Genomic DNA, 19,282 nt, shown 5'->3' on the forward strand with positions numbered 1-19,282 from the left:
GAAATGAAGCAAATTGGTAAGGCAAAACTTCCCTCGGCAGAACCCATGCTGAATCTGTCCCATTAAACCACGTTTGTCTATGTGTACTGTAATTTTATTCTTTATAAGTTTCCACTATTTTGCCCGGCACCAACGTCAGGCTTACTGGTCTATAATTTCCCAGATCACCTCTAGAACACTTTTTAAATATCAGCGTCACATTGGCCACCCTCCAATCTTCAGGTACTACGGACAATTTTAACGACAGGTTACATATTACTAACAGCAGATCAGCAATGCATGCTTGAGTTTTTTTGAGTACCCTTGGATGTATGCCTTTACTTCCGCATAGGTAGCTGTTCCACTGGAACTGACATCTTGGAATGCCGTCTGGCTGCTACCGGTCAGTAGATTCCCTAGATAAGCTGTCTATGAAGCTTCTGGTGGGTAGTTCTTTCGAAATTGGTCAGGTAATGGTCCAGGTTGTCCTCTAGTACCATCTTCTGTAATAATGAAAACGGAGGGTGCAACCTGTGAGACTGAAAGGCTTGTGTCACCTGGGTCAGGGAGCTCTGCTGGGCTTCCAGAGATCTTTAGGAGGCTTGCTGGTGCTCCCATTGCCGCTGTACTACTTGCAACAGCTGCTACAGACCTTCCACTAGGGCCTGGAGTAGTCTCTCCATGTTTCTGCTGTAGCAGCCTTGGCCAGAAATGAGTACTTCATGAGGAAAACAAAAATAAAACCTGCCTGTCCGGCACTAACTATATGTCCCTCCCTAACTAGGGCAGGACTAACCCCTTTTGCCCGATGTCCAGGCGTGATATCTTCAATAGGCTCAGAGCCCCGGAGGTCATGGATCCGGCTTCCTTGGGCAGGAAAAGCTCAAGATCCCGCTCCTGACACCACATCTGATACAGCGAGCAAGGGTTGGGGTGGGCCTCCACAATAACATAGCCGGACAAATGTGTAAAAATGAAACAAGTGCTTTATTAACAATAGGCTTGAGGCCTGTTACATCACAGGGCCATGAATAAAAGATGAAAAGTCTCTTTAGTTCAGATAACATAGTCTTAACCATGGCCCAAAACACAGTCTGTGGCTGTTGACTGCCACATCTCAAACACAGTCTATTTCTGAGTAGACCTCAGAACAGGGCTTACAAGTCTCAAATCCAAATGTTGGCTTACCTCAGCCAGGTCACGGTCGCTAGATATAGGTTGTAAAGGCATATGCTGGGGTTTAAGCTCTTCCTTCCCTGGGCCTCCTTAACCCCCCTCTGGCCCTGCCTTCTATACTTCCTGGTTCCAGGGCTTTTTTGGGGGGTACTGAGTACCGGCACCTTTTCCATTGTCTTCTAAAACTGACTCATGGTCCCCAAGTTTTAATGAAAGAGCTCAGGCTCTACACACCAATTCTGCCTTGTCATAGATTCTGTGACTGGTTGCAGGGGGGCCTGGCTATTGTGCGCTGGGTCTCTAAGTGATCACCTCACCCCTGAAGGGTGGCCTGGCATTTGAGTACCAGCACCTTTTTTTTGCTAGTAAAAACGCACTGCCTGGTTCTGACTCCACCTCTCCCTTCTCACTTCCTTCCTGGGCAGGACTAATGGTTTTACGGTGGCTCAGGCTATCTGCGGGACTATTCTTAAGGGTGAGGGGCAGTGTTCTGTATACCCCCTCACAGTGCTATTGTGGAGGTTCTCCTGCTATTAAACACTATCGCTAGCCTATTAAGATAAGTGCTGTGCTGTGATATATTACGCTTTTTGTGGATAATTATGAAACACTGCATAAAATATATGCTGTAATTAAAAAAAATCAGGGTGATCTAATGACGACTTGCACCGCAACCATTTTCCTCAATATGAAGAAAGAACAAAATGTTCTAATGGTGTGAGTTGCATTAAGATCTGATGATCTCCCCAAAAAACTTATTTAAGAACAAGTTAATAATTCACTACTGTTGCAGATTTGGTAGTTGATTCTCAATACTAATGTTTGGGACACTTTATATATTTTAGTTATATCTAAGTCCCCACATTTACTATCCTTTGGTCTATTAATTGGATTGTGCAAGTATGTGAATATCTTATATAATGTATATTTTACAGGTGGACAGACACATGGCCAGAGTCTGGAAGAACATGGGCGGGATTCTCACTTAAATGTATAACTTATAGAAAACAATGTTATGTGCATACCTCTGAATTTAGGTGTGAGCATTTATAGTGTAAGTGCTCAGGTCATGCCTAACCGCATACATGCGTATATACCCAGTTCTACTAGTATTCTATAAAGGAGAGTCAGCACCTTATCTTACCTGAAGCTGTGCCTCCCGACTCTGTGGTGCCCTCACTTGTTTTTGCTGCACTGCTCGCTGCCTCTTCATGGGAGTCCTGGGATGATATCACCAATTTATCATCCTGCGTGGTCTCCTCTGCCTCTCCTTCAGTCTCTTTTTCAGCAGCTGAACACTCCTCTGAAGCACCTCCTGTCTGTTCCTGGGAGGAAGACCGTAAACAGAAAGGGAAAACCTTACAGTTCCACAGATCAGGAGCAAGAAAAACAAAGGAGTGGAGGTGACCAACTCAATAGATGATCCAAAAAACCTTTATTAAAAAAGTATGTGTATGGAGTCCAAGAACATGAATAATTCCAGAGGCACAGTCCCAACAGTTACAGATCTTCCAGATACAAAGTCCCAAGCAATTATAGGCTCAACACAGGTCATGTTTCAGCTCTACAGCCTTCCTCAGGAGTCCTGTCACATGGCCACTGGTTTATTGGTAGGTGGGTGTGAGGGGGGAGGGGGAGGCTGGGAAAAAAACATGGATGTTGTGTAGGAAGGGCTGGAAAAAACTATGGAATGTGGGTGGGTGCTGTGGGGCTGGAAAAACCTATGGATGGTGTGTGTGGGGCGGGGGGGCTGGAAAAAAAAGGATATTATTATGTGGGTGAGGGTGGGGCTGGAAAAAAGGTGGATGCTATGGGTTGTTATGGAAGGCAATAGCAAAAAGAAAAAAATATATAAGAAGAATCAGAGCCTAAAGGATACCAGAGGCAAAGGAATCTTCTATTTGTCTTGAGGGCTGTAGATAGTCAGATGCAGTTTATGACAGTAAGTGTGGGCACCGTTGCTGTTTGCACAAACTGTTCAGCTGGTTGCAGAACCCGTTTCAGTTCCCCTTTGCTTGACCATTTCTTGTAAATCACCTGATTTCTGCTAAGTTATGGTAGTTCAGAAGGCAGGATCTCAGAAACTGGGATTTTCCAGTCTGGGTCCGAAGAACATTCTAGCAAGGAGCAGTCAGTCATCTATGCATAGGCTATATATCTATATCTAGATAGATAGATATATAGAGAGATATATCTATACATCTATCTATCTAGATCTATATATATCAATCATGCAGGTGCATCAGGCTGAAAAATCAGCATGTTTCATCCTCTCCATCTTCTAACCCTGTCCTTTTGTAATTACAGAAGCTGTCTTGTGTTTCTCTGCTTGAAAAATAAACATGAGAATTGTGAGGAAACCTCCAGAGTGTAAACTGTATTACTGTAAGGTTAATCTCCCTCCCCCACCCCCACACATGGGTGAGTGTGGGGGAAGGTTATTCTCCATTAGAGTGAGTGTGGGTGAGATCAGGGACAACCCTTGCTGGCCTGGGGACCCAGAAATCATCTATAACTTGGTGAGCCAGCCAGGAGCCACGAGACATCACTAGAATCTTCTGATCAACTGTTAGTGCAATCAGTAGATCAAGGGGATAGTGATGTCTTGCACAGGTGGAGATGGGTTATCCTGGTTAGAAAATTACCAGAGGAGTTAGCCTGGTGATAGAGTGCCAGAAGGGGGTAAGTACCCTGTTTTTTATATTGATAAAATTGCTTCTTACTCCTTATGTTTTGTTTAGTGATTATGTATGGCAAAATATACCTGTTGCCACATGGTGATTTGTAATAACAATGACTACACCATTAGAAAAGGTTATATTATTAGCGCACCATTCAAAATCCCACATTATGGCCTTTTTTTGTGGTACAGGACCATACAAAAGGAGTATGAAAGAGAAATCAGAATCTGGGAGAGAGACCCCTGCATTGGGATAAAAAATCCTGAGTTTACAGAGAGATCTAGCCCCATAGCTCCAAAGTTTCCAGTTTTCATCCACCTCTGGGATCTTCCGAATCCCCAGGAAAGGAACAGTGGATGTCAGCAGAAAGAATATTCTGTGGGTTGTTAGCTGTTAAATGTTATGTGTGGACAGGTCAGGAACTATATGGGCGGGGCTGTCTTCATACTAGCACTCTCCGCCTAACTTTCACACCTTTCAGAACTCATTTCACTTTTCTCTTTAAGGGTTTGCTTCTTCCTTTAGTTGAAACTGAAAGTCAGAGTTGTAATTTCAGGGTAAATAAACTGTGCACAGGCTATATACGTTTAGAAAAACCACAGCAAATGGCCATTGAATTTTAACTAGGTGAAATGAGGTGTAAGAGAGAACAAAGAGAGACAGTTTCCAATGAAAACAGTACAGAAACAGCTTGTCAGTATGGGTCAGATAAAGAAGTCATAAAAATTCCTAAGCAGTGACTGCCTTTATCTGTGCTATATTTAAATGTTTAGAACTTTAAATAGGGAAAAAGGAGTTTAAAGACACTCACTACATTTACAAATTAGTGTTGGTTCTAATGAACTGAATGGGTGTAAAGTTATCTGGGTTATGAGAGCTGTAAAATCCTTTTGTCTAACGTATGATTCATATGTAATCATTGGATCTACTTGTTAAAGAAATGTGCTATGAGAAAGATATTTGCCTTCACTATTTCTAATATGTCACAGCTGTGAATTGCAAAGAGGACAATGTGTAGAATGCCCCACCTGAGTTCCTTTCCAAATGTGAGAGCTTGTTTTTTTTTTTTTTTTAACAGAAACTTTAGTTCTATAAGAACAAAAAAGATAAACCATTAACAAAGGTTGTAAGACTGAATCAACAGAGATCTCAGGTTAGAGGACGTTTGCCCTGAAGAAGGCAAATGACAATGTATTTTATCTTTGTCCTTCACTAGGAAAACAAGAGAGCGCATGTTTTTGGAGCTTGCTGCTTGCTGAAGCTAATGCTAAGAAGGGATGGAAAACATAATATGCCTTTTTGTGCATTTGTAATAGAAATAAAATATATAAAATACAAATTTTTCTAATAATGGCTTCTAGTTTCAGGCATCACCCTTTGCTTTGTTTTCTTTTAGGAACATACCTCTTTCTCACACAGCATTGGCTTCCTCTGATAGTGACTGGAAGAAAATTGTCCCCACTATCCTTGCAGCCATTGCCTGTGACTTCCTCTGATGACCTAGCTTTATATTTTTCAGTTCTATCCGTTGCCAGAGACGTGATACACTGCTTTATCTGCAGATTCTTTCAAATATTACTCCCCTGATTGTGCAGTATGAAACCCAGTGATCTAGTCTATCTGCTGTTGAACAAACGCTTCCAATGGTGGTTGCCTCTCTACAAGGGACCTCCCAGTGTCATCACTGCATCTCCTTTTGCCATACAAGTTGATGGGGATCCTTGCTGGCATCATCTTTTCACAGTCCAACCTTGCCCTGCAATTGTTCCTGAAACCTGATAAGTGATTATTAAGGACACTGAACTGGACTCTGGACTGTCTTACCCATTGGGAACTGATATCTGTATATACATACTGTGCATCCTTTTCCTCTTGCTCACATTTATTCTGATTTTCCTTCATTTTTATTTTGATATTTTCTGAATGGATAGTCTCCTCTGTGTATGGTTCCTTGTTCTTTTCCTATTTACCTTACCCATTGTTATCTTACCTTCTCCCCTCCTATACATATGCTCCCATTACACATCTATTCTCCCATTCCTTTTCTCCGTATCACCTCTCTACCTATACCCTTGATCTCCATAATGTTTTTGAATGCAATCACTGGTACTGTTTGATGATCATCCACTCGAATATGTCCTAATCTATTACCCTTTGCATCACCTGTTCATTACATTTTTCCTATGTATTTCTGTTCAATTTCTCATACTTCCCCTTTCTCCTATGATTCCTTTGCTTGTTACTGTCATTCCCTTGGTTGCCCTGTGAAACCTTTTTTTCTAAGCTACTTCTGTGTAGTATTCTCTCGTTGTCTGTTATTATAGGTCCTCCCATTTGTCTGCATTTCTCCTTTACCCCACTAACACCTCCTACCTGTGTACCTGGAAGGTCCCACTTTGTTTTTACTATTACTTATTCGATCTACTACGAACACATCTGGAAGCCAATAAATGCGTCGGTGGCATGCATCTCATGCCAATCGAAATGGGCTTTCACCCCATGCTCCATACTGCATTTCTCCTCTCTTGTATATTCCCCTTCCCCCTAATGTTGTGACTCCTCTTTTCAAGTAGGCCCTATGCTTTGTCCCCTTTATTTTTCATACAATGGCACGGGCTAATTTAGGTTACTACTCATGTATGACTACATTTTATGGCTATAGGCTACACACAGCACTGTTCTCATGGATTTATTTTGGCAATGTGGTCACAATGTTTACACCAGCGTCTGGCCCTATAGTGGAAGTGTTTTTGCTGTTTAGTCTCTGTATCTGCTCCTCTTTTCTTATTCCTTATTTTGATTTTTCTCTTGTGCTTTCCCTCCCATTCCTTATCAACTATCTTCCTCTTCCTTATCTAGGCATAAGCGTTATTCTCCTTGCCTCAATGTTCCCCTCAATGTGCCAGATGCATTTAGGTTGTATACTGCTAGTGAGGTTACTCTTGCTTCCTTTTTTGCTCCTGGTGTTCAAGCTGGTACAAATGCTAAATTGGTTTTATGAATTAATGCAATTGATCAACATGACTTCTGATGGTCTTAATGCCATTAATACTGAACTTGCTGCCAATACTTTCATGATTTTCCAAAATCGTTTTGCTTTAGGATTACATATTTGCTAGCCAAGGATGTGCTTGTGTGTCTCATTGGCTCAGTTTGTTATACATTTGTTCCAGCAAAAGCTGGCCACAACTTGTCTCATGTTATTGACCAACTCTGGAACTTTTCCTATGTTATGTATGCTGAAGGAGGAATTGATCCCTCTGTGGATTCTTGGTTATCCTCTATTTGATCATGATTTTCCTACTTGTCTCCCCTTCTTCCGTAATATCCTTTTTGCGGTTGTTTTGATTCTCTTCATTCTTCTCTTTCGGAACTGCATACTTTCTTACAGTATGTCCCTGTGTGGGTGTGCTGTCACCAGCCTGATTGTTACCTCTGAGTTGCTTCCCCTGGCTGGTACCCCTGCCGATTTTTATTTTTTGTTACATTTGTATCCCGCGCTTTCCCACTCATAGCAGGTTCAATGCGTCTTACATATTATATATGTAGGTACTTATTTGTACCTGGGGCAATGGAGGGTTAAGTGACTTGCCCAGAGTCACAAGGAGCTGCCCGTGCCTGCAGTGGGAATCGAACCCAGTTCCCCAGGACCAAAGTCCACCACACTAACCACTAGGCCATTCCTCCAATCCACTATCTCTTCCTCTGGCGTTCTTGTCATTGACACTGTTTAACAGCCCTGATGTGTATCATGCCATGCCTATGACCTCTCCCGTTCTCTATTGTACTCTAGGACCCCCTTTTTACATTGCTTGGCCCGATTCCATTATTCTTCCCTACTCAGGGGAGAAAATGTTATGAAGGCAATAGCAAAAAGAAAAAAAAAATGTAAGAAGAACCAGATCCTAAAGGACGCCAAAGGCAGAAGAATTTTCTACTTGGCTGGAGGGCTGTAGATTATTGTCAGATGCAGTTTATGACGGTAGGTCTGGGGACCTTTGATGTTTGCACGAAGTTTACACAACCTGTACAGCTGGTGGCAGAACTGTTTCAGTTCCCCTTGGCTTGACCATTTTTTGTACATAAGAACATAAGTGTTGCCATACTGGGACAGACCAAAGGTCCATCAAGCCCAGCATCCTGTTTCAACAGAGGCCAATCAGGTTACAAGTACCTGGCAAGATCCCAAAACAGTACATTTTATGCTGCTTATCCTAGAAATAAGCAATGGATTTTTCCCAAGAACATATTAATAATGGCTTATGGATTTTACTTTTAGGAAGCTATTCAAACCTTTTTAAAACCCCACTAAGCTAACTGCTTTCACCACATTCTCTGGCAATGAATTCCAGAATTTAATTATATGTTGGGTGAAAAAAATATTTTCTCCGATTTGTTTTAAATTTACTACTTTGTAGCTTCACTGTGCACCCCCTAGTCCTAGTATTTTGGGGATGAGTAAGCAAGTGATTCAAGTCTACCCATTCCACTCTACTCATTATTTTATAGACCTCTATCATATCTCCCCTCAGCCGTTTTTTAACCAAGCTGAAGAGCCCTAGCCGCTTTAGCCTTTCCTCATATGGAAGTCGTCCCATCCCCTTTATCATTTACGTCACCCTTCTCTGTACCTTTTCTAATTCCACTATAACATTTTGAGATGCTATGACCAGAATTGAACATAGTATTCGAGGTGCAGTTGCACCATGCAGCGATACAAAGGAATTATAATGTCCTCATTTTTGTTTTCCATTTCTTTCCTAATAATACCTATCATTCTATTTGCTTTCTTAGCCACCGCCGCCAAACACTGAGCAGAGGTTTTCAATGTATGGAACCATGCATCACGCAACTATAGTTCGGGTTCCTCTTTCCCACATGCCATCAATTTTGCACTTGCTCACATTAAACATCATCTGCCATTTGGATGCCCAGTCTCCTAGTCTTGTATGGTCCTCTTGTGATTTAACAACTTTGAATAACTTTGTGTCGTCAGGAAATTTCATTACCTCACTAGTTACTCCCATCTCTAGGTCATTTATAAATATGTTAAAAAGCAGCAGTCCCAGCACAGACCCCTGGGAAACCCTACTATTTACCCTTCTCCATTGAAAATACTGACCATTTAACCCTACTCTGTTTTTGAAGGATCCAAGATGGCGCTGGAGGGCGGACGCACATCGTGAGCGCTCCTGAACCTCAAGTTTGGGTTGGTAGTTTGGTGCGTCCCCAAGATATGGGGAAAAGGGAAAAATCGGTACCCCAGCCTCCTCGGGACCGATTGGGAACCCCCCCCCACACGCCAACCTACCTTGGAGCAATACGGAGTTCGGATGTCGGGTGTCCCAACGAATACTTCAGGGGAAATCAGGCAGATAGCCGTGAACAGCAGCATGGAGGGAGCTACCTTGAGCCGTCCTCCGCAAGGCATGACCCCGCTGCAACCCGTAAACAATGGTGCGTTGGATAGCGAACGCTTGGAGACGTCTGGAGTGGGCTTGGTTGTCCAGGCGCTCGGAGGAGGCTCTCTCACTGAACTTTTTGCTGGAGAAATATCGGATGGGGCTACGAGGGCTACCTCAACGTCTACACTGCCCAGAGAAAGAGCTCCTGGGGGAGATTGCGGTTCAGTAAGACCTGCTATAGTCACTTTAGACGCTCTCTGGGATGCTATACAAGGGGTAAACTCATCCTTGTTTAAAATTTCTGAATCTCTTCGCGGAGAAACATTAGAACTTAAGAATAATTTTCAACAATTTTTTTTTGTTACATTTGTACCCCGCGCTTTCCCACTCATGGCAGGCTCAATGCGGCTTACATGGGGCAATGGAGGGTTAAGTGACTTGCCCAGAGTCACAAGGAGCTGCCTGTGCCTGAAGTGGGAATCGAACTCAGTTCCTCAGTTCCCCAGGACCAAAGTCCACCACCCTAACCACTAGGCCACTCCTCCACTCCAATAAAGTTGAAGAACAAAAGAATGACTTTAAAAGATTAGAATCTGAGACGAAATCATCTAAGGAAGTAATAACTACATTGATCAAGGAGAAAAATGTGACTGCTAAGAAAATGGAATCTCTTGAAAATCAACTCAGGAGAAATAACTTAAGATTTCTTAATTTTCCTGTATCTACATTTATCTCCCTGTTGGAATTATTAAAGAAATACTTTTCAGAAATTTTGGGAATTGCAATAGATAACTCTCCACCGGTTGCGAAAGCTTATTACATAAAAAGAAACTTGAGATTAAATGATCAAAGGCCTAGTGAGGCTTTAAATGTTACTGAATTTCTAGAAACATCTGTTGAACTTGAATGAGCAACTTTACTTGTTTCTTTCACTTTCGAATTGGACAAAATTAATGTTTTGCATTTATACTTCCGACATATGAATGAAGTGTTTATGGGATCAAAGATAAACGTATTTCCAGATCTGTCTAAAGAAACACAGTTGAGGAGGAAGGAGCTCTTAGCGTTTAAACCAAGAGTGATAGCCCTAGGGGCGACCTTCTTTGTTAAATTTCCTAGTAAATGTTTAATATGTTATGAAACTAATAATTTTCTTTTTACCGACCCCAAGAAACTTCAAGAATTTGTAGTAAGTAAAGAAAGTATGAGAAGCCCATCTGGTGTAGTAAACCAGAATAATGCTGCTGTCTGATTGTTTTGTTGGTATACCCTCCGCTCTAATAACAGATTGTAATTGCTAAATTTATTTTATTTTTTTCCATATCTTGGATCTCCATGTTGTGGACAAAAGCAGTTTGGAAAATTTCCTTCTATATATTGTTTCTTATTGTATAATTCTCAGATATTCTGATAACTAATTCGCTTATGAATGTTATAAAAGATAATCAATAAAGAAAATTTAAAATAACACTACTCAGTTTTCTATCTTTTAACCAGTTTTTAATCCACAATAGAACACTACCTTCTATCCCATGACTCTCCAATTTTCTCTGAAGTCCTGCATGAGGTACTTTGTCAAATGGCTTTTGAAGATCCAGATACATCAGTGATGTAGCCAGACCTGACATTTTGGGTGGGCCCAGAGCTAATATGGGTGGGCACTGTGCATATAGATATGAATAGTGTTTCTTGGGATACTAGAAAATAATACCTTAGAATGCACTTGATGATGAATTTCTAAGTAGTCTGCCCAACAGCTGCCCTGCATCGACATAAACCACAGACATACTTAATGGAAAACCAGATATTTTTAAATATATTTACATTATGCCGTATCAAATTTGACCAGACATGGATCTACTATAATAGCAAACATCTCAATGCACATGACAGGATCCTGCAATATAATTACAGCAATGACGTATAGCAATGTATTCAAATTCTGATAGCAACAAAATCCCCCTTCACTGCCAGGTACTTTGTAAAGTAACACTAAATCCTGCATACTAGGGATATCAGATGAATATAAAGAGCCTTAAGATTATATGGTATAATATGTAATTTATTTAGTGTTTGCTTCTCAGAAACTAGTTAAATGTAATTAAAACTCTCCTCTTGTTGTCCTTATTAGAATAATTGACTATAAATAAAGAGTTGAGCTAGGGGTAGGTGGACGCTGGGGACGGGGGTGGGAATGAGGACTGAACTAGGCCCTGCTGTGCTTTCTACAGTCTATATGTTAATGCTGTGGCCCGAAAATTCAAGTTTTAAAACTATGGGGAAAAGGGTATGGAGATTAGTTAATAAAGTTTGCTTAAAAAAAAAATTCTAACTGTGTTTATCAATAACCTACAATTTCTTTTTTAAGCCAAATTTTTAAGTTACCAAGCACAGTGCAAAATAATGCCACTTACCCAGAGAAATATCGTCTTCTCTCAGAACTTCTCAGAAAGTTGTAAATCATCTGATTTCTCCTAAGGGGTGGTGGAGCTTAGCCTAGAATGGGTGGCAGAGCTGGTAGTTGGGAGGCGGGGCTAGTGCTGGGCAGACTTATACGGTCTGTGCCAGAGCTGGTGGTGGGAGGCGGGACTGGTAGTTGGGAGGCGAGGATAGAGCTGGGCAGACTTATACAGTCTGTGCCAGAACTGGTGGTGGGAGGCGGGGTTGGTGGTTGGGAGGCGGGGATAGGGCTGGCCAGACTTATACGGTCTGTGCCCTGAAGAGGACAGTACAAATAAAAAAAGTAGCACATATGAATTTATCTTCTTGGGCAGACTGGATGGACCGTGCAGGTCTTTTTCTGCCGTCATCTACTATGTTACTATGTAGTTCAGAGGGCAGGATCTCAGAAACTGGGATTTTCCAGTCTGGGTCCGAAGACACATACGCACAGGATATATATATCATGCAGTTGCCAACTGAGGTGTGGACTAGGTGCATCAGGCTGAGGACTCAGTCTGTTTCATTCTCTCCACCTTCTAACCCTGTTTTTTTGTAATTACAGAAGCTGTCTTGTGTTTCTCTGCTTGTTAAATAAACCTGGGAAGAACTGTAAAGTTATCCCCCCACCACTCTGGGGGAAGAGTTATCCTCTACCAGAGTGAGGGTGGGTGAGATTAGGGACAACCCCTGCTGGCCTGAGGACCCCAAAATTATCTACAGGGTGTTGGGAAAAATGTGGATGGTATCTGTGTACAGGGAGGAGGCTTTAATATTGTTTAAATTATGACAAATAAACTTGTAGAATTTGTCAATTTTGTGCACAGAATTTTGCAGAGTTTTGAATTTATTTGGCGTAGAATTCCAGCTCTCAGCTTGGCAAAAAAGACTATTCTACAGCACTGGGTTGGTGACAACTCTCCTACTGTTCAACACTGGGTTAACCTCATGGTGCAAATGGCAGACTGGGAGTGCCGGCATTTAGAGCCACATAAGTGAGAGCAGAATAAGAATTATTATGATCTCTGGCTGCAGTTTCATGACAGTTGTGGGAGGAAGGAGTTGGGGAGGTCAAGGAGAAAGGAGTTGGGGAGGGGGATTTTAAACCAGATAACTCGGGCTGGACTGCTTGCAGTTATACTATGCTCTTCTTGTTACTGCTGCTCTTTGTATTTGCATGTTTGTGGAGTTTTTTTTTTTTTGCCTTTGCTCTTGTGTTGCTGGAGCTGTATAGCATTCTGCTTGATCAATAAAGATATTTGCAAAAAAAAGAAAAAAAACTTTTATGCCTATTCCTGAACATCTTTTCAGTTTAAAATCACGAGCTGCAACTGAGATAAAAGTAGCAATTAGCATACTTCATAGATAAATTGAAACTATCAGTCCCCAAATGTCCCAGAAACTGATGATTCCTGGTGTTGATTAGCAGTAATAGAAGTTGATGATGGCATATAATGTGCTCTAATTAATACAGGAAAACTCATTTATCAATATCCAAGATTTCAATAAAATACTTTTTTAACATATCAGCTAGTGAACAACCATTTTTTTAATGGAGAATCCCCAATTGTTACTTCTAGAAATGTTCTCAAGCGCTTCTATTTTCTATGAATTCATGTATTGTCTTTAAGCCAAAGCAGAATCATGAATTTCAAAATCTGAAAATCTTAATTCCAAACTTTTTAATATGATCTTCTAAAAGAGAGGTTCGCTCTGAAGATTTCACTACTAGGGTAGTCACTTAAACTGGTCAGCCAAAACATTGCCTAAATTACAGACTCCAAGGTCATTACACTCAGTTTTCAAGAGTTAATAATAAGAAAATATTGCAGATCAGAAGAAGGTAATTCTGTCATATTTTCTATAAGCTGCAAGCTGGAAGTCATCGATGAAATTTCACTGCTTATTGAGGCAGCCACACCCAGACTCTCAACACTCCTTTGGGGGTCACATGCTCTGTGCAGTGTTTGACTCACTCTACTGCCCAATCTCTTATTCCGCTCCAGCTTGGCAAGGAGGCTATCTGACTCCTTGGCAGTTAAGCTAACCTTCACAGCTGAGGGAGATATCACTTCTCCAATTGTGGTACAATCTCCCAGCAGCTGACCTCCTAAGTTGTGCTGAACAAAACTGTCCAATGGGCCAACCATGATTAAGTTGATCAGTTCCCCTGGCAAAATTCTGGGGCATCCTTTCCACTTGTCAATTCTAGAAGGATAAAATCTTAACAAAGAAAGAAGCGCAGCTCAGCATGTCAACACAGCTACTATCTTGCTTCTCTCTTGCTCTTTATTACAATTCAATATTCATATATAAAAAGAAAATGAATACACATCAACATGAGGTTGATTTCTAGTTTCTGAATTGTAAAATAAAACCGGTTTAAATGCCCCCAAAATGAAGAAAGCAAGAGATGAAAAAACATTAATGAAAGAGTAAAAATTAAAATAAACTACTAAAGTCAAGATAGGGCTGTGTTAGACTGGAGCCACAGCTCACGCTTCTTTGTGTGACTTTTATGCAAGGAGCAAACACATGCACTCGGGCTCCAATGCTCAAAACTCTGTCGCTGTACTAAACAGCTCAGGAGAAATACCACCAGAACAGCACCCCAGACCAACTCTCTAATGCTCAACGCTAACGAGATGCAAATAAAGGTGCACTCATAGAGTTGAGCATCAGGAAGTTGTTCGGGAGTTAGGGGCAGGATGGTGATTGGCACATGCACTCAAAAGCTGTGCATTAAGTATTAAGAACAACTTTTCAGCGCATGCCCAGGATACCGGCTGTTTTTCCCATATATGATAGTTAGACCCCTCCCAGTGCACTGCCATTTTGATGACAGCCCAGCAGAAGGAGGGAGGTAGGGCTCCTGCCATCCTCCTTCTTCAAGGTAGGCCACAGTCTTTGGGACAAGGGATCCCAGCTAGGGGTCTCACTGGACCGCCGGGGCTTTATCTTTCTTTGAGGGGGTGGGTCTGGGGTCCACTGGACCACCAGGGATGGAAACCTTGGAGGAGGGGGGTCTGGGGTACACCAGACCACCAGGGCTGTGATAGTCTGCTTCACAAACCCTAATACTAGCTCCAAGCTGGCGTAGCAGGAGCACCCTTCTTTGGTGTGCTATCCTCTGAGCATTAGGGAGGAATAGGTAATGGGTCATTATAATGCATTTGAATGCAACTTGCGGTGTGAGGTGGCACACTTGTTCCCCGTGCTCAAGCCCTTTCAGCATTCTGCCAGAGCAAATGTGGGCGCTAGTCTGGTGCTAATGGCCTCTAGCGCCCGAATCTGCATCTGAGCATCAGGGCTTCAGACATCCTAGAATTATACACTTAGCTCTTTATTATCTGCTGTTGATAAATCAGGAATCACAGCAATCAGGTGGATATTCAGCTGCTATTCATCAGACAGCAATCGGCACAATTAGAAGATAATACAGCAAGCAGATAGCTCCGAAACAGTGGGGATCTTCAGTCTGCCCAGCTCTTGGGAATTCTAGAACAAAGGCAGATCACACACGCCAGCTCCAAAGTCACAAGGCCCAACCCTGCAGGTCTGGGCACCAGTACCTGTACATAAGATGGTTCAGCAAACTGTCTCAAGGAAAAATCCTAGCGAAATGTCCCAAACAGTGAAAGCATACAACAGACATAATACGTTTTACATCCAGGAAGTGCAGGCTCCTATAGCCAATCAGAAAACACAAACATTTTAGAAAAATGAGCTGCTCAATATTCAAATTGATTGAACCAGAAAGAAACAGCCGCTGACCAGTTAAATTGCTTGGTCAGGGCTATCCGCCAATTTTCAGCGGCACTTAACCGGTTACCGCCGCTGAAAATGACCGGTTAGCACCTAGGTGAAAACCAGCTATTTTGTGGGCATTCTGGGGGCAGAGATAGCACTGGCCAGTTATATGCTAATATTCAGCACTTAACCAGGTAGGGTAACTGCATAAATGTGACTGCAGAAAACATAGTACTATCTTTATGCAGCAACACATGGCTGGTTAAGTGCTGATTATTGACTTAACTGGCTATTTGTTAGCCAGCTCCACACAAACTGGATATTAAATGCTGAAGCCCAGACATGACTCGGCATTGAATATCCGGGAATAATGCTGGCAGTGGTCAGCAAAACACTCACTGCTGCCAGCTGAATATTGACCCCAGCATGTTTATCACAGATGCAAGATGGATAGAAAAATGAAGGAGTTTTCCTCCACACTGTGCCTTGTAGTGTCGCTTACAGACTAATAAAAAGAAGCAAAATACATTTTTCCTGTACTAGCTGGGGATGCTATCCCAAAAGCATAAATATGCAGCAAATATATAGTTTAAAAAGAGATAGTGCTTCAACAAAGTCAGCTAGGCCCCAACGCCTGATTTTTTCTAGCATAACCACAGTTTTTTCCAGCATGTATCAGGAGCTTTGCTGCATCAACAACCGCACAACCTGCCAGAAACAAGCAAGCGAGAACTATAAAGCAATTCATGTCAGTGCTCTTTTACAGTTTTTGGCTAGATCCATTAATAATAATTTTTCTGTTTATTTTTCTGCCCATCCAGGCACTCAGATTCTACCCCTCCTTCTCACCATCCCATCCTCAATCTCCTTTTCTTTCTTACAGCTACCTTCAGTATTCCATCTATTTCTCTCACCTTTTTTTCCAGCCCCTATCCCCCATTGTTCCTAGGTACTATCCTTTCTTCCTTCCCCAACCTCTTATTTCCCAATCTTTCACTAATCCTTCCCCTCTTCCTCCTCACCACCTACTTGCTCTTCCTTCCTCTCCCCTTTCACTTATCTTCCCTTTCTTTTATCCCTTCCCCACCTACTATCTCCTCTGTCTTGCCCCTGTCTACTATCTCTTCTCTTTCTTTTCTTGCCCCCATTAGCATTTCCCCTACCTGTTCCCAATCTCCATTCTTCTCCCATGACCAGTATCTGCCTTCTCACTTCCCCTCTCTTAAACAGAAAATTGTGAGGTTTCTGGAATCCAGTGTATTGCAGGACCCGAGGCAACATGGTTTCACTAGAGGCAAGTCTTGACAGAGAAATCTGATTAATTTCTTTTTTTTCTTTATTTTTATTGAAAATATTTAGATAATCAAACCAATATTACACTTGTACAGAAACAGAAGCAATGATAACTAAGGAAATAGACAAAAATTAACTTTACCATCAATATTAGAAAACGTAACCAATCTCCAGCCCTCAATAATGAGGGATCCAATTTCAAAAATATAAAGGAAACAGATATAATTAATACTATTACAGGAACGGCAGTTGACATAAGGCTCTAAACTAGGAGACATTACTTATGGAGATTCCATGACAGGCGGGATTGGTGACAAAGTTCTGTCCCCACCCTCAATAATTCCCTTAGTGGATATAAAAGCAGATAATTGAAAAGTATCAAAGAAAATATATTTATGAGACTTACATTTAATAATATATTTATAAAGAAACTTCAGAAACAGAACCCATTTGGATAACAGCAGACCTTAACAGTACAAATTGTCTCCTTCTCTAGCAACATCTGGGAACATATGAATCTTGCAACTCAGAAAAAAGTTTTCTTGGCGTTTAAAAAACACCCGAAGTAACCATTCCTTATCAGATGATAATGCAAAAAGATACCAATAGTGTCGCTGATTGAACAACCTCTGATTCTGAAGTCTCTAGGACAGCTGAGACATCCAAAGGATCCATATGTTGAACAGGTTCCAATTGTGTACCCTCATTGAGCCTCCTATGAGATGGAATATAATACACTTTATTAATTGGAGTAATTCTCTTTTAAATATCTAAGAAACAATTCTTTAGCAGATATTGAAGATAACTGTGGGAAATTATTTGAAGATTTGAGTTTCTTGCTGCATTTTCCAAAGATTGCACTTTAGTTCTAAGAAAAACATGATCTTTGATTAATGCAGCTTCTGCAGCCTTAATATTAAGTTACTGAGATCTCTAACTGATATACATTGGTCCCAAGTGATATCAACTCAGTCTCATTCTTAATAACTCTTTTTTTCAAATCTTTTATTGCACTTCCCATCAGCAAATTCTAAGAGGTTAATGTCTTACCCAAGATTCAATATAGCTTGCCAAATTGACTCTAACGTAAAGGCTTCAGGTATAGGCAAATCAAAGGTTGATGATATTCCTGTTACTCCTGCTGACATAGGTGAAACTACAGATTCCTGCAAAGCCTCCACATGGTAAAGAGAAGGGAGAACATCGAACTATGTCTGCTCTTCCAGTGGCCGAACACCTCCAGCAAAACTACTGCTTCCGGTTGTGCCCTGCATGACACCTGAAGTCTTGGGTGCAGTGACACTGTTTCTCCCCTGAACTGTGCAACAACTGCTCCAGAAGCCGCCGGTACAGTAGGGCACTATGAGGGGGTATACAGAACACTGCCCCCCACCCTTAAGAAGGATCCCTCAGGTACTGCGAACCACCTTAAAATTCCAAGTCCCACCCATGGAGAAATGAGATGGGAAGGGTAGAGCCAAAACCAGGAACTATAAAAGGCAGGGCCAAAGTGGGGGTTAAGGAGGGTCCCGAGGGACGAAACGAAGGCCTATTGCAAACATCATCATCGCATACCTGTGACCCGGAAGGATAAAAGCCAGGTAGGCCAAGTTTAACTTGGACCCTGTAGCCTTGCATGTTGGATCCAGCCCAAGGCAGGCTGGTTGGTGAAATGTTAAGAACTGTACTGATAACTCTGGGAAGCCAGCCCAGGGATAAGAGCAAGTATTGCTTTACCAAGAGACTGTAGTACATGCAGTGGTCATGCAGGAGCAGGCCACGGAGGATATTCTTCTGTTCAAAGACTAACTTTCCATTGGATTTCTCCATCCCCTGTGAACTCAACAGAACCCACCTTTCCCAACACCTTTAATAAATGATAATTTTGCTCACTCTAACCTGCTGTGTGGTGTCACTTTATCAAGGCCCTGAGCCCACTTTACTCACAGTATCATATATTGTGGCAGTGGTGGGCTTTGGAGCTTATCCTGCCAGAGGAAGCCGGGACTCTTGACCTCCAGGGCTTTGGGCCATTTAGATAACACGCTGGAACATTGGGCAAAAGGAGTTAGCCTTGCTCCAGTTTGGAGGGGGGGGGGATGTAGCTACTACTGGACAGGCAGGCTTTATTTTGGGTACTTGTACACTGCATGCTTTTGGGCAATAATGCTACCATAAAAATATGGAAAGGCTACTCCAGGCTTTAGTAGAGGGCCAACAGCAGCTGCAACAAGTCATGCAATAGGAGCACCAGCAAGCCTCCCAGCAAATTCTGGATGCCCAGCAGAGCTCCCTAAGTCAAGTGATGCAAAATATGCAGACTTCCAGGTTACATGTTCCCGTGCCGGAGTTACCAAAGATGATACTGGAGGATGACCCAGACTATTTCCTGACCAATCTTGAAATAACTAACCATCTTGCTATTTGGCCAGAAGCGTCATGGACTGCTTTATCTAGGGAATTTACTGACCAGTAGCAGGGAAACCACATTTCAGGGTGTCAATTCCGGTGGGACAGCCACCTATGCGGAAGTAAAGGCCGCCGTTTTGGAGAGGGCAG

General features: G+C 42.0%; 1 protein-coding gene across 3 annotated transcripts in view; it reads right to left on the reverse strand.

Annotated features, from left to right (window-relative positions):
• SMTNL1 (smoothelin like 1) overlaps nt 1–19,282 on the reverse strand; it is a 341,784-nt gene that overhangs the window by 65,694 nt on the left and 256,808 nt on the right. For all 3 annotated transcript variants that reach the window (XR_003939938.1, XM_030186265.1, XM_030186254.1), the window contains exon 9: nt 2,300–2,480. Coding sequence is in view for 2 of the 3 variants with exons in the window: in XM_030186265.1 (XP_030042125.1) it covers nt 2,300–2,480 (181 nt within the window). In the remaining variant the exon portion in view is untranslated. The remainder of the gene's footprint in view (nt 1–2,299; nt 2,481–19,282) is intronic.

Source organism: Microcaecilia unicolor, chromosome 1 (genome assembly GCF_901765095.1).
Source record: "Microcaecilia unicolor chromosome 1, aMicUni1.1, whole genome shotgun sequence".
In the NCBI taxonomy this organism is placed as follows: Eukaryota; Metazoa; Chordata; class Amphibia; order Gymnophiona; family Siphonopidae; genus Microcaecilia; species Microcaecilia unicolor.